The following is a 24990-nucleotide window of genomic DNA, read 5'->3' as shown; positions in this document are numbered from 1 at the left end:
AAGGCATATAATTGCACAACAACTGGAACAGATCTGAAGATTGGAAAGAATATAAAGGAGAGAATGCCAAAATGGTTAATAAGGAGAGGTGATTGACAGGTTTTGGGGGGGGTCAGGACATGAGAGATTCTGCACGTAATTCCTAGTTTCTGACCCACTGTTGTAACCATACTATTTATATTACTGATCTAGTTCAGTTTCTGATCAATGGTAACTCCCAGGATGTTGGTAATGGGAGATTCAGTGATGGTAATGCTATTCAATTTCAAGGGGAGATGCTGGATCCTCTGTTACTGGAGAGGAAAAGTGCCTGGCACTTGTGTCAGGCAATGACACAATGTTACTTCCACTTATCAGCCCAAACCTGGATGGGAGGATATTGATGATTCAGATGAAGATTGTTGGGCTTCGGACACTATCCTGAGGAACTCCTGCAGAGATGTCCTGGAACTGAGATGATTGATCTACAATCATAACAACCATCCTCCTTTTGTGCCTGGCATGTAACTCCAACCAGCGAAGTATTTTACCCCGATGTCAAGGACAGTCACTCGCAGCTCACCTCTGGATATCAGCTCTTAGGCCCATGTGAATAATACACACAAATCAGACTGTTCCTTTGCATCCAACTCAAATTCCTGTAGTCACTAGTCCATAGAATCCAAATGAGCATTCTACGTTGGTCCACCTCCAGCCCTATCCCCATAATCCCATGCATTGATCATGGCAAATCCATCTATCCTGCACATTGTTGGACTGTGGGAGGAAACCAGAGCACCCGGAGGAAACCCACACAGACAATCACCCAAGGACGGAATTGAATATGAGCCCATGGTGGGTAGAGATCTCCTGGTAGATATTCTGCTTCCAGCCTTTTAAGTATTGAGGTCATTTGTATCATGGGTACTGTAACCCTGCCAGAGATCAGCTAATTACATTCTGACCAGGACTCACATCAAGCCTGTTTGGTTCAGTTACTCATAGTTTTAAACCACTTGAACCGTCCACACAATTAACTGTCTGTGCATTAAGTGCAACTTGACTGGAATATCTGTGCAAATGTCAGGAATAGGTTGAATTCTGTGTTGATGACATGGTGAGATTTGATTTTGTTTTTAATATCCTGGATGGAACTCATTTTCCCAAACATTTAATGACAGAACACAGTTTATATTTAATACTTAATATAGTCTTATAATTTATAATTAATTATGTGCAAACTATTAATGCCATTAACAGCCAGTTTCTTAATTGCTGAAATATTGTTTCATTTAAATTTGCAGGACCCAGCAGTGGCATTTGCAAAAAAGGGTTACCACATCCTGCTGGAGAAACCTATGGCAGTAGGTCATCAACATATTATTACTGCAAGTGAAAAGGTTATGGTGCAGCAAAAAATGGTTGCACCAGATACAGAGAGCATATTTTGCTGTTTTATATGGCCAAACTCAAAACAAATCTTAATTTATATAAGTGGAGAATTTCAAAGTGATGTGGTTGTGTCAGTAATTGATATTGTTGCAAGCATTAGCTGAATCTGAATACCTTCCTGCAGTTTTAGAACATAGAACATAGAAAAACTACAGTACAAACAGGCCCTTCGGCCCACAAGTTGTGCTGAACATCTCTACCTACTAGGCTTACCTATAACCCTCAATCCTACTAAGTCCCACGTACTCATCCAGAAGTCTCTTAAAAGGCCCTATTGAATCCGCCTCCACCACCACTGCCAGCAGCTGATTCCGCGCAGCCACCACTCTCTGAGTGAAAAACTTACCCCACACATCTGCCCTGTACCTACTTCCCAACACCCTAAACTCATGTCCTCTTGTGGCAGCCGTTTCAGCCCTGAGAAAAAGCCTGAGAATCCACCTGATCAATACCTCTCAACATCTTATACGCCTCTATCAGGTCACCTCTCATCCTTCTTCTCTCCAAAGAGAAAAGACCGAGCTGTCTCAACCTATCCTCATAAGGCATGCCACCTAATCCAGGCAACATCCTTGTAAATCTCCTTTGCACTGTTTCAATGGCTTCTGCATCGTTCCTATAATGAGGTGACCAGAACTGAGCACAGCACTCCAAGTGGGGTCTGACCAGGGTCTTGTACAGCTGCAGCATTATCTCCCGACTCCTAAACTCAATTCCTCAATTGATGAAGGCCAGTACACCATACGTCTTCTTAGCCACATCCTCTATCTGCGGAGCCAATTTGAGAGTCCTATGAACCCAGACCCTAAGATCCTTCTGATCTTCCACATTGCTAAGAGTCTTATCCTTAATATTATATTCCTTCATCCCATTTGACCTGCCAAAATGAACTACCACACACTTATCCGGGTTGAAGTCCATCTGCCACTTCTCCACCCAGTCTTGTATCCTATCTATGTCTCGCTGCAACTTCTGACATCCCTCCAAACTATCCACAACACACCTCCAACCTTCATGTCATTGGCAAACTTACCAACCCATCCCTTCACTTCCTCATCCAGGTCATTTATAAAAATAACAAACAGCAAGGGTCCCAGAACAGATCCCTGGGGCACTCCACTCGTGACTGACCTCCATGCAGAAAAAGACCTTCCTATAACCACTCTTTGCCTTCTGTGGGCAAGCCAGTTCTGGATCCACAAAGCAATGTCTCCTTGGATCCCATGCCCCCTCACTTTCTCAATAAACCTTGCATGGGGGATCTTATCAAACGCCTTGCTGAAGTCCATATAAACCACATCTACTGCTCTTCCTTCATCAATGTGTTTAGTCATATCTTCAAAAAACTCAGCCAGGCTTGTAAGGCACGATCTGCTTTTGACAAAGCCGTGCTGACTATTTTTGATCATATTATACTTCTCCAAATGTTCATAAATCCTGTCTCTCAGGATCTTCTCCATCAACTTGCCAACCATTGAGGTTAGACTCACCAGTCGATAATTTCCTGGGCTATCTCTACTCCCTTTCTTGAATAGAGGAACCACATCCGCAATCCTCCAATTCTCCAGAACCTCTCCCATCTCCATCAATGATTCAAAGATCATCACCAGAGGCACTGCAATCTCTCCCCTTGCCTCCCACAGTAACCTGGGGTACATCCCATCCGGTCCCGGCAACTTATCTAACTTGATGCTTTACAAAAGCTCCAATACATCCTCTTTCTTAATGTCCACATACTCAAGCTTTTCAGTCTGCCGCAAGCTTGCACTACAACCGCCATGATCCTTTTCTACTGTAAATACTGAAGTAAAGTATTCATTGAGCTCCTCTGCTATTTCTACTGGTTCTATACAAACTTTCCCACCTTCAAATCTCATCCTTTTGCTCTTCACATACTTGTAGAACGCCTTAGGGTTTTCCTTAATCTTATCTGCCAAGGCCTTCTCATGACCCCTTCTGGCTCTCCTAATTTCCTTCTTAAGTTCCTTCCTACAAGTCGTATACTCCATTAGATCCCTAATACTACCTAGCTCCCTGAACCTTTTGTACGCTTTTTTTTTCTTTTTGACTAGATTCATTACAACTTTTGTGCACCATGGTTCCTGTAACCTACCAAAACTTCCCTGTCTCATTGGAACGTTGTCATGCAGAATTCCAGACAAACATTCCTTGAAAATCTGTCACATTACTTCTGTACATTTCCCTGAGAAAACCTCCTTCAATTTATGCCTCTAATTTGCTGCCTGATGGCTTCATAATTCCCCTTACTCCAGATAAACACTTTCCTAGCTTGCCTGATCCTATCTTTCTCCAATGCTAGTGTAAAGGAGATAGAGTTATGATCACTATCCCCAAAATGCTCTTCCACTGTGAGATCTGACATCTGTCCAGGTTCATTTACCCAATACCAAATCAAGTACAACTTCTCCTCTTGTAGGCTTATCCACATACTGTGTCAGGAAACTCTCCTGAACACACCTAACAAACTCCTCCCCATCCAAATCCCTTACCCTAGCGAGGTTCCAATCGATATTTGGGAAATTAAAGTCTCCCATCACAACAACTCTGTTATTATTACATCTCTCCAGGATCTGTTTCACTATCTGCTCCTCAACATCCCTGTCACTATTGGGCGGCCTATAGAAAACACCCAGTAAAGTTATTGACTCCTTCCTGTTCCGAACTTCCACCCACAGAGACTCCGTAGACAATCCCTCCACGGCGTCCACCTTCTCTACTGCCGTAATACTATCCCTGATCAACAGTGCCACTCCCCCACCTCTTTTGCCTCCCTCTGTCCCTCCTGAAACATCTGAAATGCGGCACTTGAAATATTGAGTCCAGTCCATGAGTCTCCAAGTCTCTGTAATGGCCACCACATCACATTTTCAAGCAGCGATCCACGCTCTAAGCTGATCCACTTTGTTCACAACACTCCTAGCTTTAAAATAAACAAATCTCAAACCTTCGGCCTGAGCACTCCCCTTCTCCGTCACCTGCCTATCCTCCCTCTTACACTGTCGACATTGTCACATGGTGAATCCTTAATGTCAGCAAAATGGAAGTCATCCACACGGAGAAAAGAGAAACATTTAAGTCAGCTGAAGCCATGCCTCTGTAGCTCCCCATAGACAGCTGAAGGTCAGTTTTGGAGAAAACAGAGCAAGTTTTACCCATGACTTCAAACACATGATAAAAAAAATCCAAAGTAGAAATAAGAATGAATAAAAGTTAGTAAATTAAAATGTTAAAATGTATTAATTCTTTTATTGGTGGAGTGGATTATATAGAAAAATTATTTTAGAGTTGATTTTGAAAACTGGACAAACATAATTCACTGATCCCACTTCATCTCCCAAATTACCGTCCTGACCTCAACCCCTTGCTCTGAAATCTATCCTTACAGCATCATTCCAAAGAGGTTACTCCAAAGAGACTTCAAGAATCACTTTAAATGTCCTCTTGTGCCCCATCCAGTAATTTAAACTGGAATTCTGCCTTGTGGATGAGTAGCGAGCAGGGTCAAGATTGATTTTCTCTATGATTTCAGCGGTAGGGTAAGGAAAATCACTGCCTGCATCATTTGCCGTCAGGTCCACCCTACCGGCTGTCAGACCTAGACACTGACTTTACAGTCAGCAGTATCCTGGCAGCTGAGTACCTTGACCCAATTATTCATCTCACAACGACTATTAACCACACAGTTCCTTATTTTTGAAATGCCGGAGGAGTCAGATTGGTATCTGATACTAAATGAAAAAGCACAGAACTGAATAGTGGAAATCCCCATAAAAGGAGGCATATTTATTTGTGGAGTCAAAGCCTGATGAATGAAGCCCACTCCGGACCACCTACATACCTGAGCACAGCCTGAGCCCTCCCAGCTTTTATGTACACACTACTCAGTTTTCATAACTCAGATAGTTTTTCAATTTGAGCCCTCCAAAACTCCACAAGCTATGACTGTGATATTACATTCTGCACCCTCTCCTTTTCTTCTCCCCTGTGTACTCTATGAACGGTATGTTTTGTCTGTACAGCATGCAAGTAACAATAATAAATCAAATCTATAGAATATTTTGTTTCAGTTTAATGCAAAATGAACTATATTATTATACTTTGCAATTAATTTGGCAGTTCAATACAGAACGTTTGCTTCCAGTGAAATTTTCTTTGAAGATAGTGTGCTGTATGCTTTTGTCTTTATTACTAAATGAATTCTAACTTGATGAACCAAAACAGAACTCTGTTTCTGTTGAATTGGATGAGTCGGTGGGTGGGGTACCTTGGTTGTCATGTGCCTCTATCACTGTCAACACTTGGTTCAACTTTCTCTCAACGCTGAAACTCAGTGTTCAGCTCCTTCCCAGATGCTTTTCCTCCATTTCACGCAGTTTTCAGCCTGGTGTTCTCAGGTGTCAATAGGATGATTTAGCTTGATAACATTGCTGTGAAGTGCCTTGTATCATAGAACCCTACAGTGCAGAAAGAGGCCCTTCTGCCCATTGAGTCTGCACCGACCACAATCATAAGAACATAAGAACATAAGAAATAGGAGCAGGAGTAGGCCATCTAGCCCCTCGAGCCTGCCCCGCCATTCAATAAGATCATGGCTGATCTGTCGTGGCTCAGTTCCACATTCCCGCCCTCTCCCCATAACCCTTAATCCCCTTGCCTATCAAAAACCTATCAACCCGCGTCTTAAAAATATTGAGCGAGGCAGCCTCCACCACTTCAACGGGCAGAGAATTCCAGAGATTCACCACCCTTTGAGTGAAGAAGTTCCTCCTGAATTCCATTCTAAACCGCCCCCCCTTTATCTTGAGGCTGTGCCCTCTAGTCCTACTGTCCTTTCTGAGCGGGAAGAGCCTCTCCACCTCTATCCTATCCATCCCATTCAACATCTTATATGTCTCAATGAGATCCCCCCCTCATTCTTCTAAACTCTAATGAGTACAAGCCTAGTTTATTTAGCCCCTCCTCAATCCCACCCAGGCCTTATCCCCATATCCCTACACATTTTACCCACTAATCCCTCTAACCTAGGCATCTTAAGACACTAAGGGGCAATTTTAGCATGGCCAATCAACTTAACCCGCATATCTTTGGACTGTGGGAGGAAACCAGAGCACCCGGAGGAAACTCATGCAGACACGAGGAGAATGTGCAAACTCCACACAGACAGTGACCTGAGCTGGGAATTGAAACCAGGTCCCTGGAGCTGTGAAGCAGCAGTGCTAACCACTGTGCTACTGTGCCACCCTAGGATTGTTGCAATTTTTAAAGGAGTCTTTGAGCATGTCCTCGAAGTACTTCCTCTGCCCTTTTGCGGTTATTTGCCATGTTGAAGCAATGAATAGAGTGTTTGTTTTGGGAGAAATGGGGTGTGGTGAAGTCTGAGAAAGCAGTCGAGGACTGCAAAATCTGGTCTGCAAGTTCTCCGTTCCTTGCGCAACCGAAGACTGCACTAAAATACAGAAGGCAGCGTTGAAGCTTGTTGTTGATGTCTGACCTTGTTGACAGTAGGCTACCAAGGTATGGAAAGTGGTTCACATTGTCCAAGGCCGCCTCATGAACTTTGATAACCAGAGGGAAGTGCTGTGTAGTGGGCAGGTTGGTAGAGGACTTTTTTTTAAACAATGATCAGTGTAAGACCTTTGCACTCGTATGCCTCAGCGAAGGTGTTGATGATGGCTTAGAGCTTGGTCTCAATGCATAGAGATAAGCATTGATGTGTACTGTACTTCAATGACAGAGGATGAGGTGACCTTGAATCTGGTCTGCAATCAGCAGAGATTGAACATATTCCCCCATTTGTTCTGTAGTTTAGCTCCACTCCAGCAGAGTGAGATGGGCCATTGCAGCATGAAAGATCGAGTAGAGTGTTGGTGCAAAGACACGGCCTTGCTTGATCCCAATCTGAATGTGAATTGGGTCTGTGGTGGATCCATGGTCAGGATCACAGTTTGCATGCTATCTTGGAACAGACAGAGGATGGTGACAAACTTTTAGGGGCAGCCAAAATGGAGGAGAATGTGCTATAATCCCTCACAGTTGACAGTGTCAAAGTCCTTTTGTGAGGCCAAAGAAGCCATGTATAAGGATTGGTATTATTCCTGCAATTCTCCTCTAGTTGTCATGTGGTGAAGATCATATCCATTGTGCCCCTTAGAGGGTGGAATCGTCATTGAGACACTAGGAGGAAATCTTCAGCCATAGGGAGAAGGCAATTAAGGAGAACCCTTACAATGACCTTCCCTGTAGCCAACACCTGTAGGTTACTGAACTAGTCACCTTTCTTGAAAATGCTCACAATGATGGTGTCTTTAGGTCTCCTGGCATGTTCTCCTTCCAGATAAGGAAATGTGGTCAAGTATTTGCAGCTAGTTTCTCTGCCATGTTTTAGTGCTTTGAAAGGTATACCAGCTGTTAGTGATGCCCTATTGTTCTCCAGCTGTTGGATGGCCTTTCCTACCTTGTGCTGGGGTGGGGTTGTGATAGGATGGTGGCGAGTAACATGCTGCAGGATGGAGTTGAGGACACTTATGTTGAAGAAAGAGTCCCTGTTAAGGAGGTCTTCAAAGTGCTCCTTCCAGCGGGTGCTGACTGCCTCTCTGTTCTTGATGAACACCTCTCCATTCTTGGCCAACAGTGGGATGGGGCCTTGGATGCTTGAGCCATAGGGGTGGTCTTGATTGCACAAAAGAAACCTTGCACGTCATGGTTGTTGGCTGACTGCTGGACCTCCTGCACTTTTTCCACCTGTCAACTGTTCTTTAGGTCATGGGTTTTTTGCTGGATCTCAGCCTTCAGCTGTCGATAGAGCTGCTTTCTTGCCCTCAATTTGGGTTGCAGTTTCAAGTTCAAAATATCTTGAGCTTGTGGCTTATTAGCTCCTGGATGTCCTGATCATTCTGATGAACCAGTCTTGGTGTTTTCTGGTCGAGTGAACAAGCATCCCTTTGCAGGTGCAGATTATGGAAGCCTAGAGGGCAGACCAGGCTCTTGTGAACACTCGGCGTCTCTGGGTCACCATGAATCATCAGGTTGGCAGTGAGGCATTAACTGAATAGGGTTCTTTCATCAAAGACTTTTGAGTGCCTCAACATTGATTATCCTGCAGTATTGTTTCTGTTGCCATCACTGCTTTAGGGTTATATTGATAATCGTACAGCGGATTAGACAATGGTCCAGCAATCGTTCGCTCTTCTAATGATACGAGTGGTATCTTGTCCTTGCAGTCTCTTGCTCGGACGACAATGTAACCGAGCAGGTGCCAGTGCTTGAAACAAGGGTGTTGCCATGAGACCTTGTCTGCCTGATGGAGCAAGATGTTGATTATGACAAGGCTGTGTTCTAAGCATTTTGTTAGGAGCAGAGTGCTTTTGGTGTTGGATTTTCCCATCTCACTGTCTGCTGATTATATTTCCTCAGAGGTCTGTATCCTTTTCAGCTCAGTTGTTCAAAGACGATCAGCTTGTTGGCCACTGGGATTTGGGCCAAGGATTGTTTGAGGATGGAGCAAAATTTCTCTTTGGATGTCTGTAGCTTCCACTGTTGAGACATGCGCTGAGGATCGTAGTGCACTAGGGTGAGCTGAAGTGTCATGAGCCATTCATTTACCCTGCAAAGGGAGATTGTGAGACGGCCAACTAGTTTGTTTTTAATGACAAAGCCAATCCCATGGAGGCAGTGGTGATCTTCTAGCTTACCGTTCCGGAAGAACGGGTCGGCATGATGGCATACTGGTTAGCACTGCTGCCTCACGGTGCCAGGAACGCGAGTTCAATTCTGGCCTTGGGTCACTGTCTGTGCAGAGTTTGCACATTCTCCCCATGTCTGTGTAGGTTTTCTCTGGGTGATTCGGTTTCCTCCCACAGTCCAAAGCTGTGTGGGTTAGATTGATTGGCAGTGCTAAATTGTCCCTTAGTGTCAGGGAATTAGCAGGGAAAACGTGTAGGATTATGGGAATAGGGCTGGGTGGCATTATGGTTGGTGCAGACTCAATGGGCCGAATGGCCTCCTTCTGCACTGCAGGGATTCAATGATTCTAAGAAGGTGTAGCCACCACCTTGTTTCTTTGAGCTGGCCTTTCCCTGCTGCCAGATCTTGCTTAGGATGGTGATATCAGTGTTCATGCCTGATCTCCCGGGAAATGATAGCAGTACACCATTCTGGTCTCTCACTGTTGGGGTTATCCATGAGGGTCCTGATGTTCTGGACCCTGGACACAATGTTAAGGAATGGAAGACGCTTGTGTGTTGCTCTATTAACATGGTGGCTGTTGAACACCAGCTACCACACAGGCTTGACAGAGCAAAGACTTGGTCCAGTAGCAAGGGGGTCCAAGATGACTGGAGACCAGGTTTTGCTGTATGGGCCTAGAACATTATTGCGCACACATTCCTGCTGTTCTCCTTTTTCCTTCCCTGGGATTTATAACATACATTGGTGGGCTCATGAGGGTGATAATGGCCTCTAACTGTTAATGATTGTGTTTCTCCTCTCATTGTGAATGGCTCCACTATTCCCCTCTTGCTGTGAATGTTCCATTGCTCCTCTCGCTGCTGATGGCCCTGATGCTCCTCTCTACTTCAATGAGGGGAGATGAAATTGAGGTATATAAGATGATAAAAGGTATAAAGAAAGTAGATGTGGAGCGGATGCTTCCGCTGGTGGAGATTATAGGATGAAAGGTCATAGTCTTAGGATAAGGGGTAGCAAATTTACAGCAGAGTTGAGGAGAAACCTTCTCCCAAAGAGTTGTGAATCTGTGGAATTCAGTACCCCAAAGTGCGGTGGATGCTGAGACAATGAGTAAATTTAAGGAAGAGTTAGACAGATTTTTAATTGGTCATGGGGAGAAAGCAGGAAAATGGGGATGAGGAGCATATCAGCCATGATTGAATGGTGGAGCAGACTCAATAGGCCAAATGGCCTAATTCTGCGTCTATATCTTATGAACTTATGAACTTCTCAGTGGTGGCTACCACCTTGGTCCTCTTCACACCCTTTTCTTGTTGGTGGTTACTACCTCTGGATCTTCTTTTCACCCACGTCACTACGGTAGTACTAAAGATTTATGCACCAGAACCAGCTTTTGCGCCAAGCAGACCCTGAAATGGGATTGAGCCTACCTTAGGGATTATCAGTTAGTTGGCCAGACTCAATCTGCTCAGGATGAAAAACTACCTGTTTTAAACTCCTCACGAAGTTGAGGAGGAACTTCTTCACTCAAAGGGTGGTGAATCTCTGGAATTCTCTGCCCATTTAGGTGGTGGAGGCTACCTCATTGAATATATTTAAGTCACGGGTAGATAGAATTCTGGTAGACAAGCAAATTAAGTGTTATGGGGAGAAAGCGGGAAAGTGGAACTGATCCACTTCAGATCAGCCATGACCTTATTGAATGGCGGGGCAGGCTCGAACGGCTAGATGGCCTACTCCTGCTCCTATTTCTTATGTTCTTAAATTTGAACTCTATTCAATTTTATCGACTAGCATGTAACAAGTAAACTTTGATCCTAGAATGGTCAAATATTATTGTTTCAATGTTAAATATAACAATTCCGTCTTAAATAGCACTTTGAATGCTTGTGAGTCTGAAAAGCACTGCAGACTAGAGTGAAAAATTGCCTCCAATGTCTTTCCCCTTAAATCATCAAAGTAGTCCTTAAATAAGACAGGTGGCATGACAACAACTATCCTTTCTGGCAACTTGTTCTGGTTATTATTCACTGTAAAAACTACTTCCTAAAGTCTGACCTGGTGACTTCTCAGACCGCTGAACCTGTGCCCTCTTGTCCTGCTTCTCTGGTGGATTGTTACTTCAGGCTTGCGTTCTATATCACACTGTGTATATTTCTCTATGCCACATGGTACATTCTTAAACACTATTCTTTTTTTTTACTGTGAGCGTACGTGCAATTCTCAAAGTAATGCATTCAGACTTTGATCCAGAAACTGCAAGTGCAGAAAAGGCTTTAATAAGCAACAAATATTCTCTTAGTAACCTTGCTACTGCCAACAGGAAACATAAAGCATTTAAAACAAGCCCAGACTACATTCAAAAATATGATTAGTTATAGAATCTATGGTTCTTTGCTATTTTAAGGTAACAGGATAGTATATATAGTAGGATGTCCAGCATACCATATTAACCATATAAATCTCCAGTGAATTCACCTCACTTATCATTTCTCAGTATTTTTGTGCATCCACACCATGCCTCATTGCCCCCTCCCTCCAACTGTTCTGAAGGTGTTAACTCTTATTGTAGTTAAATTTTTCAAATGATTTAAGTTAAACTTTTTTGCTTTGTTAACCAGGTGACTGTGGCTGATTGTAAAGAGATTGTTGCTGTGTGCAAGGAGAACAACGTGATGCTTTCAGTTTGCCATGTCCTGCGTTACTCCCCACCAATTTTAAAAGTACAGGTATGTTTACCTGAAAGCTGAGTTCTGATATATCTTTATGTGCAGGAATATCAAAGATCAGATCTTATTACAACCAGAAAAAAGTCTTAACATTTGGGCGGCATGCTGGCACAGCGGTTAGCTATGTTGCCTCACAGCACTAGTGGCCCAGGTACAATTCTGGCCTCGGGCGACTGTGTGGAGTTTGCATGTTCTCATCGTATCTGCATGAGTTTCCTCCGGGTGCTTCAGTTCCAAAGATGTGTGGATGAGGTTGGTTGACCGTGCTAAATTGCTACTTTGTGGCAGGGAGAATTAGCAGGGTAAATATGTAGGGTTTTGGAAATAGGGCTTGGGCAGAATTGTTGTTGGTACAGACTGCTCCTGTATTGTGGGGATTTTATGATTCTATGATTTAATTTTCCTCTTTCGCTTGTTGGTGCAAAATCAATTGTAAATGCATTCAACGACCGTTCATGCATTAAAGTGGAAAGTGGTGTACTTTGTTCATTGGGTTCAGAGGCTTTTAAGGTTGAACAGTTGTGTTTATTGGTAACACCAAACTATATACATATGTAAAAGGTATAGCCCAGACAATGAGCTTAGTTCATACATCTACGCAGGTCTCTGCATATTTTTTGACTGACTCAGGTCTCTTGTCATCACAATGAGTGGTACTGTTCTCTAGTCCCACATTAACTCTGGCTATGCCAAACACTCTTATACTATAGAAAGTCTAAATTTCTTCTACAAAAGCAAAATACTGAAGATACTGAAAATCTGAAATTAAAAGCAGAAAGTACTGGAAATGTTGAGCAGGTCTGGCAGCATCTGTGGAGGGAGAAACAGGGTTAACATTTAAGGCGTGTGAGCTTTCATCAGAACTAGGATAAAGTAAGAAATGTAATAGATTTAAATGAAAGGGGGAAGAGTGGGAGCAAGAAAAAGGGGAAGTGATGGAACCAAACGCAGATGATTTCATCCATATCTGCCCCACTGCCAGCAAGAACAGAGGATTTGGTGCTCAGCTAAAACTCCATTCATCGCAGCAGCACTGGAGAATGAAGTCGGAAGTTTCAGTGTAAATTATAAAAGATTTCATGTTGCAAGGCCAAAAAGAATGGTAATGAGACAAGCAGAGAAACAAAAGGTGTGTCCAAAGGAGGTACGCTGCAGTCCTCATTGTGATTGTTCATCTATGATGCTACATAAAGAATTAAAAGATTTTGGCATGGTTTCCATCAAGGTACAGCAATATATTTTAAGTAAGTCGGGGAAGGGAACTTTAAGGTTATACTTTTCCTGGGTCATTGCTGTTCTTGTTCTTTTCAGTGGTGAAGATTGGAGGGCTGGGAGTGCTGTCAACATAAGCTCATTCTTTTGTGGAGTGTTTCCTGTAGATCATACATGGAGCATTGTTAGTGGAGGAGGTGGATATTGAGTTTTGTAATGGGATGAAAGAAAAAGGGATTACAGGAGATCGGTGTCATCGGACTAAAGTGCGATAGTGTATGAATGAAGCAGTGGCATGATGGAAAAAATGGTCAAGTAATTGGTATAAAATAAAGGAGAGCTGACCAAGCTATTCCAAATTGCCAGACCCCTGTAAAACTGACTCTGAATAACCTAAGACATGACAAACATCAGAGAAGGTCAAGTCAAGGCTGACTCCACATAGTTTAGGCTTTGATGCAAAACGGGGAACTGGCAGCTGTGTATTGGACATGTTGGAGATTATGCAGAATAACAGAGAGAAGAGCCTCGAGTCTGGATTTTAATGAATTATGGATAAGGGTTTTTCCAGTAGTAATCAGAGTAGGGGGGGTGGAACTAAAACATTTGGTGCTGATAAGACTGTATGATATGGAGTTATGATGTAGAGATAAAGACACACACAGTTTACAGAATACTGATTAGAATGCAAGTCTTTACAGCTAAGACTTGCATTCTAATCAGTATTCTGTAAACCGTGTGTGTCTTTATATGCCCTTCTCTGATCAGAACCTTCCGCACACCTGACGAAGGAACGCCGTTTCCGAAAGCTTGTGGGATTACTATCAAATAAACTGGTTGGACTTAAACCTGGTGCTGTGAGACGTGGTGATGTGGAGTTGCCAGTGTTGGATTGGAGTAGGCACGGTAAGTAGTCTCACAACACGAGGTTAAAGTCTAACAGGTTTATTTGGTAGCACAAGCTTTTGGAGCATCGCCCCTTCATCAGTGAGTGAAGAGTTCAGTTCACAAACAGGACATATAAAGACAAACTCAAATACAAGATAATGGTTGGAATGCGAGTCTTAGCAGATAATCAAGTCTTTACAGATGCAGACAATGTGAGTGGAGAGAAAGTTAAGCACAGGTTAAAAAGGTGTGTATTGTCGCCAGCCAGAACTATTTGTGAGATTTTGCAAACCCAGGCAAGTCACAGATAGTGTAACATGAATCCAAGATCCCAGTTGAGGCTGTCCACATGTGTGCTGAACTTGGCTATCAGTTTTTGTTCAGTGATTCTGTGTTGTATGTTGTGAAGGCCGCCTTGGAGAACGCTTAACTGAAGATCAGAGGCTGAATGCCCTTGACTGCTGAAGTAATACCCGACAGGAAAGGAACACTCCTGCCTGGTGACCGTTGAGCAGTGTTCATTCTTCCGTTGTCACAGAATCTGCATGGTTTCGCCAATGTACCATGCCTCGGGACATCCTTTCCTGCAGCGTGTCAGGGAGACAATGTTGGCGGAGTCACAAGAGTATGTAACACGAATTTGGTGGATGGTGTTCTCACATGAGATGGTGGCATCTGTGTTGATAATTCAGCATGTCTTGCAGAGGTTGCTGTGGCAGGGTTGCGTGGTGTTGTGGTCACTGTTCTCCTGAAAGCTGGGTAGTTTGCTGCGTACAATGTTCTGTTTGAGAATGCGCGGTTGTTTGAAGGCAAGTAGTGGAGATGTGGGGATGGCCTTGGAGAGATGTTTGTCTTCATAAGATAAGGCTGTAGTGTTTGAAACTCAGCTTCAGGTCAAATTAATCATTTTATTATTCAAAAGCTCCAATACAGATTTAATATCCATCAGAATATTTGACAATTATACAATTAATTTCTGAACTTGGAGATTGGAAGTTGATTTTATGCTATGTATTTCTGCTATGAAAATGATGCTATTGTGCCAGTTCTTTCTCTTAGCTTTCTTACGAGCCTCTGTTTATTTTTCCCCTCTTCCTCTAGTGTAATATCAGCCAGTACTGTACCCTGTGTAAACACATTGTTTAATCCATGCCGTTCTCCCTGTGCCATTTAGTTTTCACTCTGACAGTTTCCCTGCATGTGACACTGTTCAAACTATGCAGTAATAATCTACCATTCATTGCACAGAAGCTGTCCTTTGTAACATTGTTTTGACTGTAGCACCCTTCTATTCATTAGATTTGTATTAATGCACAGATTAAACATTTATTCTCATTACCATATCATTTTGAACAATTTATACTGTAGTTTCAGGAGGGTAAAAACAGGATTTGGTCAGCTTTGGTAATCATATTTCACAAAACTCTTCAGAATGGGGACCCTTGTACGATAATTCTTTTCTGCTGGGTAAGAAACCATTACTAAACTGATTTCAAAAGTTTTACCTGTAAAACTGCGCTGAACAGAATGTAATTGATGTAGTAGACTATGAGCAGCACTTTCCCTCCAGTATAAAGAAACAGATGCCATCAGGTGAAGAAGCAAGATGAAAGTAATTACAGACTGCAACTTTTACAGAAGTGGGGAGCTAATTGGATGGTGAGTCAGGAGATTTGGGACAGGAATGGAGGTGGACTAAAGAAGTACATGCTCATTTAAACACACCACATCAGTCATTACTGTTTGCTGGAGAAAATGAAAGATGTCGCCGGTCAGTGGCGCTGATGACGTAGAGATGTTTGGAGTGGATGCCATTTGCATCTCACTGCTACACCAGTCCAATCATTCATAGCACAAGTCTAGGGCTCGGGCAGTTACCAAACAGAATGACGGTCCCATCCCTTTTGGGAGGCCAACATCACCTTCAGCTTCTTTGACCCAACTGAGTGAGGGACCATCTATTCAGAAGGGCTTAATGACTGAGGCTGCCCCTGCACTAACGGCAGTGCAGCAATCTCTGGAGAAGGTGTACCTTGTGCATTTCAGCTGCAATCAGAGACTGGAGGAGGCCACAAAGGGAGCAACATGTAGATATGTCTGAGAGCAGTGGCCACTCTGTCAAGCAGATCACTTTCTGGATCACCAGGTTATGCCTCATCTGTAACTATGCAGTTATGCACATTTTGGACAAAATTAAATATGGACATATGACTTCAGATGTGTGAGCCTCTATTTTTTAATGGCAAAATTTGAAAAATTATTTGTGAAGTAAACAAAGGTCTTTGAATGGGGACAGTGGTACTGTTATGACCAAGTGATGAGGAAGTTGAATGACTCCCCTCTTTGTCCTTTGCTTGTTTGACCTCAACAGGTTATTTTGTTTGAAAAGCATATACTTGCAAATTCAGTGCGTGCTTCACTGTTTACCTGGTGTGATTATAAAAATGAATAGGACCGGTTTTCTTGAGTTTTAACTTCATTCTTCGTTATCTTTATTAAACTTAAATTGACCAAAATAAATAATAACACACACACTCGCTTTCAAATGCACACCTATCTGCACAGACACAAATAAATGCAGATCACAGAGTGCGGAAAGGATAAGTTGGCCAAATTTGAATCCATTCAAAATAAGAGTACACATTCTGTAGTCTGGTGACTCAGCTGGCTTCAAGCTGAACTTGATGGTTTTAATGCTTCTGGTTTAAAGATGCAGATGACTGAGTTATTTGTTCTTCACGAAATGGTTGTGTGGGGCTGGATTCCTTTAAGAAATCTCAATCTGCCTCCCTAGATGTTCACAGTTAGCAAACAGGGCTTAAAGCTGGATTGGGAAATAAAAGAGGCAGGAGGGTCACAGCTTAGATCTTCCCCCTAGTTGCTTGTGCTCAGTTCTGCTGAGAAAAAATGTACTTAAAACATAGAGAGGGTTGGTTTATCATGTGACTTCCCTCTCCCAACTGCCTTGAGGAATAAAAGGAACGATATTGGCTGGAACTTCTTGGTGTTCATGCTGACAGAATCTTCCAGTCCTGCCAACACGCACCCCTGCTGCAGGTTTCCCAGCAGTGAGGGTGCATTCAACAGGAAACCTCATTGACAATGGTGGGACCAGGAGATCTCGCCGCTGGCCAATGCAGGCTGCCTCCAGAAGGTTGCTTGCTAAATTCCAATATGTCAATGTATCCCAAAGGTTACTTGATTAGTCACATCTACATCCTAACCAAGCCAGGCTCCATTGCCCAGATGATTAGGCTCCAACAGTTGAAAACTTCAACTGATTACTGTAGATACTTTGCTAATGAGACAGGAGATGTGACCCCGTCACACTCCTCTGAAGCCATTACCTTTGATGGGTTTTCAGGCAGACTGACCACTCCAATGATTTGGAATGTATGGTAATGCAAACTGGAATTAGCCATTTTGGGCTGTGAGTTCAAGTCTCTTTGATTTCTGTTTCTTAAAATATCTGTTCCTAAAAGCTCTGTTCAGGTTTCCAACTGTAGATTAAAAATCATTATTTAGCATGAATATATATTCATGATAGATCCTTAGACAGATCTACACCATTCATCCATTCAAGACTGGACTCCCACTGGAAGTGTTCTCACAAGTAGCTCAACATGAATCCCGGAGATTGTCATTCCCCCTGGTTAGAAGGACTCAGCTGAAATGTGCCTAGATCAGATCACCCCTGACACTGACAACATTATGATGAGACCATCAAGTCCATTGGAACTCATTTGTTCTGCATTGTCTTCCTTAAAGAAGCTGTTGTTCCAGTGTTTCACCCTCTTCAAGGTCCACTCCCCTCTGGATGACCATGGTATAAAGAGCTCAGGAAGCCATCAAAATGTGTGGAAACCCTTGCAGGAGTGTATTCGGGATGTTACCCAATTAGTCCAAACACTGGAATTGCATCTTTAAAAGGTTTGCAGCCTACTTGGTAGTTGTCCTTTTGAAAAGACAACTTTTCAAAGTTGTGACTCTGTTTTAGGATCAAATAGAGGGTTGAGTAGCCAGCTGTTCATGGATTAACCCTTATCCCCTTGAAGCTATCCATATACTATGGGGGATGAAATGAAGAACTGTGGCACTTTCGATTGCCAGAGAACGAAAGAGTCCTAGCAGCGGCCAGGAAAATGCACAAATCGTTGTGGTTGTAGACACAGATTAGCTGAACGTTGAGAGGGCGGCAGGCTTTCTTATTGATGAACCTCGCTGACCAATCACTCAGTGTCTTGATGGCAACATGGGTGCAATCAATGATGTTCTATACTTGGGGGAATCTAGTGATAGCTAGAACATCCACTGACTTCTGCTTCTGCAAGGCCCCATCTGTCTTTTGTGAAATGAACACAGATTTCGGTAACTATTTGCCTGGATAGGCACACACCACCGTGCCCTGCTCTCCGACTTGCTCAATTGTCTTCAATGGTAGATTCCACTCTGAAAATATGATCTTGCCGCTTTAGCGGTGCTACGGGCCGGGAGACTCAAGTGGAGGCCATGTAGTAGGCTTCCCACTGGGCACCACAGCCTCCACCAGTTTCTGGCCAAGCTGGGGGCGGTTTACAATAGCTTAGCATTTGCAGAGTGCTGGCGGCCCGACCTGCTGGAGTGAAGGGGGTCCATGGAGGGCCCCCAGAGGGTCAGGGGTAAGGGAGGGGTGGTCTCTGGGTGTTGCCAGGTTGGCCTTCTGGCACTGCCCAGAAGGCAACTTGGCAATGCCCACCAGGCATGGGCAGTGCCAAGGGGTGGGGCTCCTGATTGCAAGGGGTGGGGTTTCTGATTGGGAGGGGGCAATCAGTAAGGGACAAGCTGTAACTCTGCACTTTGGGCTTGGTGACAGAGGGAAGGAGGCCAGCAATCAGGGCTGGCCATTGGGTTGGGGCAGCGGGTTGGCCTACCAGGGGGGTCAGCTGCAGAGGGATGGGAGGGGGAAGGCTGAAGCTGGCTTGGAACATCTAGTAGGTCAGCAATTGGATAGTGGGGAGGGTACCACAGCCAGCAACCAGGGTGTGGAGGATCAGTGGGGCAGCGATGCGGGGTCACAGGGCTGGCCAGCAATCAGGAGGTGGCAGGGTGGGGCCACTGCACGTGTGCTGATCTCTGCTATGACAGATCGGCGCATGCACAATGGCCCCTTCAGCACTATGCTGCTGGCCTTTCTGGCAGGAACAGGCCTCGCCCCCTGATTTTTTTATATAAATCATTCATCACATTCTCCTTATTGTCTTTATTGCAAACAGTCCACAATTGCTTCCAGCTTTCAATAGGTTCCCATACTCCCACTTCACTGAGTAAAAATTTCAAGCAAGCGTCTCCAGGTGCTTTCCTTAGTTTCTGGAGAAAAACTCTAAATCTACTGTGAGTCGTAAAACTGGTTTCTATTATTCTTTTCCTCCCGGCCATGTAGGGACAAATATTCTGAAGTCCAGGTAGAAATGATGAATAGCTATTCTAAAATGAAAGGAAATTGGGATTAAGAAATAAATGGGCAGTTTTCAGCACTATTTATAACCTGATACCTACAACACCTTTCTGGGTGTTTGGGAGACTCAGAGTCCACCCATTGACAGTGGCCTCAGTGAATTTACTTTGTCTCCAAGTGTAAATACCTGCAGCAGCTTCTCAGTGAAGGAATCAACCCTTTTATATCTAACAATCAAACCACCCAGGCTTACTGTCAGTCAGACTGCAGTAAAGGTTGCCATGACCTCCCTCATTCATTCTAAATTTGAAGCTACAATCCCAAAATATCAGCATTTTATGAAGCTCACAATTGGGATGTCTCTTTAACTTTAATTGGCCTCGTGCCTGAATCAGGTTGGTTTCTGGGCACTGCCTTCTCCTATCCTGAGTAACAGTGACAGGAAACTGGCTGCTATTTTTAATGTCTATTCTCTTCAGTTTCTGTCTTTACCAGGATCTAAAACTTCTGCCTTTTATATCAATCAATCAAACAAAAGCTGATATCCCTCCTGATCAAATTATATGATTTGATTGAGAGCCTGCTGTCCATTAGAATCCACCATGATAGCCTAACTGGCAAATAAATCATTACAATTCTACAACTGGAAGAACTTTACTGGATCTGCTTGTAGTAAATAGCTGATATGGAGATGAATATTATATAATGGAGTATAGAATCTATTTCTCTGCTGCTAAGGTGAAGCTGTGCCTCTTTAAGGCTGCAATGTTTAATTGCTCTTAATTAAACCCTAAAAGGTGAATTGTTCTCCAGGCTAGGGGTATGGAGCCCTGGCTTTGTTCCTGGAAAGGTCATTAAAGGAGCTGCAATTCAAAAAGAGAACGGCGGTGTTGGTGGAGACAGCATGCCTTGGCCAGCAGGGAGATGTTCTGGTCCTGCCGCTGTCGATAAAATTTCTGTGCACACCCTGCTTCCGGGAAACTGCCGTGAGATGGCTGTTGGTGGGACCTGAAAATCCTGCCATGAGAACGGGTATAAGATTCTGACCAATGTTTTGGCGCGTTCCAAGATTTTGCAACAATTTAACCTAAAATTTGCAAGTAATTATGCTGTGACAGGAATTTCCTGCTTAATATGCCTGGAAGAGCAGACCAAATCATTTTTTTTACTCTGCTGGTCCATAATGAATGCGTAGAGCAAGATGAGATACGCTCACATTTTGCCTTCCAATAAGTACATAGAGACAGCTCTTATGATAAGCAGCATGTAGAAAGAAGATGGTTTAATATCTTTGCAGCCTGACTTACTAAGAATTAGCAAACCCTTTTATACCAGGCAGCATGGCCCCTCAGTCCTTTCCTTTATCACTGAGGTCCTAGCCAACAATAAATGGGAGCACCTGGACAAACTGTGAACTCTGAATGAGCTTACAAAGGCGTGTAAAGTCATGTAAAATTCCTGGGAGTGGCAGTTTACTGGCTGACATATATTCAACTAGATTGGCTGTGACCTGCTGGAATTGTACAAGAGCATGCTTTTGGTTGGCAGCATGTCAGAATCCATGCGGAAAAGTATTATGGTCCTCGTCTACATTCGGAAGAAGAAAATGAAGGAAATTAGAAATTGTCTGCACGTTCCACTGTGTGATCGGGACTACAAAATTCAGTCCAAAGTCATCATCAATTGTATCATGTCTGCTTGGGAGATGGTGATCCACCCTGACAAGACCTGCACTATATCCAGGAGGAAGATCCCAGATGGGCTCAAGCTTCTCCGGAATATAATTCCCCTTGTACAGGACATGCCTCATCAACTTGGACCAGGAGAAGATCTTTGGAAGAACATTGCACAACTACATGATTGATGTGCTTTGCAAAATGATTTTGGGAGAGAGGGTCTAATTGGTTCCAACTGCTTCACAAAAACATCAATTCATGGCTTGGAATCAAATAGTTCTCGATCAAATCTGGAGTCAGGAAAGACTGTCCTCCCTCTTCTGTTTAGTGCATGTGCTGTATCAAATCTTTTTCCAGATCTATCAAAAAGGATGCAGGCATAATGACAATCACAATCCCAGATAATGGAGGTCTCAGATCAAGGCCTCTGTGTACATAGATACTGCCGCTGTTTCTGCGCAGATCTAAACTGGTCTTGGGAGCCAGGGTAAAATGTGGAAAGAGCAAGGCCATTTCATTGGAAACTGGGCTGACTGACCCTACCTGAAGATGCTGCGCAATGCTTCAGAGTGGCTAGGGCATGCATCAAACACTGGGAGGAGCATTTAACCAGTCAAATAGAAACTAGGCAAAGGGGAGCAATGCATCCTCTCCATTACTGGTCATCAGGACCAAAGTGCACTTTATGTTCTTATACATGGTGCAGTCCTACATCAAGCAATCACTTGAGCCATCTTCCTCTTTGTCTCCCACCATTTTCAATCTCCAGATAATGTACAAATCTCTGTTGCTGGACTATTACAAACTCGATGAAAGATGCTCTTTGGTCTACCAAAAACCTCATTAGTACAAGAGTTGTCCACAACGGGCACATTCCAAGGTTCAGAACTATGAAGCTTGGGCAAAGCAAAGGCTCAATGGCAAAAGGCCACAGTTAAGGCCTTCCCACTGAAGTGTAGCAAGGGGCTAAAACCTCTCAAGCTTTAGGCACCAGAGAATGTTTGACGTGAAATATGTAATGTTTATGAAAAAATATAATATGTGACTGCAAGGCTAGTGAGACATCTCAGAGTGCCACGTGTTTTATTGAAAGTACAAAGAACAGCACAGTACAGGAACAAGTCCTTCAGCCCTCCAAGCCTGCGCCTATCATGTTATCCTGTCTAGGCCAACTGTTTATATCCCTCTATTTTTCATTTGTCCATATGCCTATCAAGATAAGTCTCAAATGTGGCTAACGTAACTGCCTCAACCACCTGACTTGGCAGTGCATTCCAGGCACTTACCGCTCTCAGTGTTTAGAAAAAACTTCCCCTGCACATCTCCACTGAACCTCTCCCCCCCCCACCGTATCTTGAACTTGTGCCCCCTTGTAACTGACATTTCTGCCGTGGGAAAAAGCTTCCAACTGTCCCCCTTATCTGTTTCTTTCATTGTATAAACTTCTATCAGGTCACCCCTCAGCCTCCGTTTTTCCGGGGAGAATAATCCCAGTTTATTCAATCTCCCCTGTATAGCTAATACCCTCCATATCAGGCAGCATCCTGGTAAACGTTTTCTGCACTCCTTCCAAAGTTTCCACATCCTCCTGGTAGTGTGTTGACCAGAATTGGACACAGTATTCCCAATGTGGTCTAACCAATGTTTTATGCAATTGTAACATAATTTGCCAATTTATATATTCGATGTCCCATCAGATGAAGGCAAGCATGTCATATGCTTTCTTCACCACCATCTTTTCCATCTGTGCTGCCACTTGTAAGGATCTGTGAATCTGTGCTTCCAGATGTCTCTGTGTGTCTATGCTCCTGATGGTTCTGCCATTTATTTTATAGCTCCCGTCTGAATTGGATCTACCAAAATGCACCATCTCTTATTTGTCCGGATTAAGTTCCATCTGCCATTTTTCCACCCAATTTTCCATCCTATCTATATCCTGCTGTATTCTCTGACTATCTTCATCACTATCCGCAACTCTGCCAATCTGGGTTTCATTGGAATTGTATTGTATTGTACTTTATTCATTAAATTTGTAGAAGTACAAATGTAAAGAACATTTTTGGAAACAAAATTAGCAAATTTAAGTGGGAGCAACAACATTTCAGGGGCTTCCATTGAAATGTGTTGTCTGCTCAGGACAGCACATGGCTCAGTTATATTATTTTCTGGTTGGATGGCCTGCCATCCTCACTTGTCAGTAATAAGTATGTACAGAATTGCTACTTGAGAACAGATGCTGTTGGAACTGCGCCTCAGCGAAAGTCAAAAGACAGTTTGAAAAATGGCATTAAGAATGCACAAATCTGTACATTGTACATATAATTAATTGATAGAACTCTGCACTTTTAGTTTGAGGGATTGAAATGATTTCACAATATTTTACTGTTAAAGCATACTACAAATTATACTTTATATATTTCTTTGAACCCAAACCATTTGGTATGGCAATAAAAAAATTAAGTGTAAAGCTGCATGATACCAACAAGGCTTTTTCAACCTAATTATCTGTTCAGCCCTTTTCGTTACAGCAAAAGTTCACAAACTGACCCTGGTTGTCACTTCGTATTCTTCTGTTCTTGTAACATGTTCATTCCATGGTAATTTATGGAGGAATTTCCAAAGCCTTTGATGGAAGTGTGTGTGTGATACTTAAGGTTTCCTTTAATGTATTGAGTTAAGGATAAGATGTGCATCTGTCTGTACTCACATATCTCACGTGGGATAAAATTATAGGGAAATGTAAGCAGAATGACTTGGTGCTGCAGGAAACATTTTGGGACTACTTTTGTTTTTGTCCTGATTTTTTTTTTCCTTTCTTTCAACCACTTGCAGTTCAAAGACAAGCTGTAGCTTGATAAGAGTTAATAATATTCTGGTCTTTCTGTACTACCAGCAAGATGGATGTGCACTATGGGATTATAATGAATGCATGTGAAAATGGCGCTTCCATTGGTTTTGATTAGACATTTAAGCTAGGTTCTGCTCCTCAGATTAAAATTTGAGTGCTGAGATTGTGGAGGGGCCAGAATTTGGCTCAGCAAGCTTTCTGACCTTTGCAGCTGCAGAAATTTATATTTGAGTTACTTTGCTTTCTTCCCAGTATGTCCTATCTGAGATTAACCTCCAAAAAGCCCCATGGTACATAAGAACATAAGAAATAGGAGCAGGAGTAGGCCATCTAGCCCTTCGAGCCTGCCCCGCCATTCAATAAGATCATGGCTGATCTGAAGTGGATCAGTTCCACTTTCCCGCTTTCTCCCCATAACCCTTAATTCCCTTGTCTGTCAAAAACCTATCTACCCGTGACTTGAATATATTTAGCGAGGTAGCCTCCACCACTTCAATGGGCAGAGAATTCCAGAGATTCACCACCCTTTGAGTGAAGAAGTCCCTCCTCAACTCTGTTCTAAACTGCACCCCCCCCCACCTTATCTTGAGGCTGTGCCCTCTAGTCCTGCTGTCCTTTCTGAGCAGGAAGAATCTCTCTACCTCTACCCTATCCATCCCTTTCATTATCTTATACGTCTCTATAAGATTCCCCCTCATCCTTCTAAACTCCAACAAGTACAGACCCAGTCTCTTTAATCTCTCTTCATAGTCTAACCCCCTCATCTCCGGTATCAGCCTAGTGAACCTCCTCTGCACTCCCTCCAAGGCCAAAATATCCTTGCGCAAGTGCGGTGACCAAAACTGCACACAGTACTCCAGCTGCGGCCTCACCAGTGCCCTGTACAGTTGCAGCAAGACCTCCCTGCTTTTATATTCTATCCCCCTCAGGCCAGCATCCCATTCACCTTCTTGATCACCTGCTGCACCTGCAGACTGGGTTTTTGCGACTCATGCGCAAGGACCCCCAGGTCCCTCTGCGCCGTAGCATGCTGCAGCTTTTCGCCCTTTAAATAGTAATCCCTCC

At 43.4% G+C, this 24990-nt stretch overlaps 1 protein-coding gene across 6 annotated transcripts in view; it reads left to right on the top strand.

Annotated features, from left to right (window-relative positions):
* The window catches only part of LOC145360108 (putative oxidoreductase YteT), a 264299-nt gene that overhangs the window by 40058 nt on the left and 199251 nt on the right, over nucleotides 1-24990 (top strand). For 5 of the 6 annotated variants that reach the window (XR_013889666.1, XM_080215071.1, XM_080215072.1 and 2 more), the window contains exons 5-6: nucleotides 1284-1343; nucleotides 11760-11867. Coding sequence is in view for 5 of the 6 variants with exons in the window: in XM_080215071.1 (XP_080071197.1) it covers nucleotides 1284-1343; nucleotides 11760-11867 (168 nt within the window). In the remaining variant the exon portion in view is untranslated. The remainder of the gene's footprint in view (nucleotides 1-1283; nucleotides 1344-11759; nucleotides 11868-24990) is intronic. The other variant, XM_080215074.1, reaches the window with a different exon arrangement.

Source organism: Carcharhinus amblyrhynchos, chromosome 30, assembly GCF_965287045.1.
Source record: "Carcharhinus amblyrhynchos chromosome 30, sCarAmb.v2.hapA, whole genome shotgun sequence".
Taxonomy (NCBI): domain Eukaryota; kingdom Metazoa; phylum Chordata; class Chondrichthyes; order Carcharhiniformes; family Carcharhinidae; genus Carcharhinus; species Carcharhinus amblyrhynchos.
The sequence above is the reverse complement of the archived record's forward strand: the minus strand, read 5'-3'. Positions and strand labels throughout refer to the sequence as shown.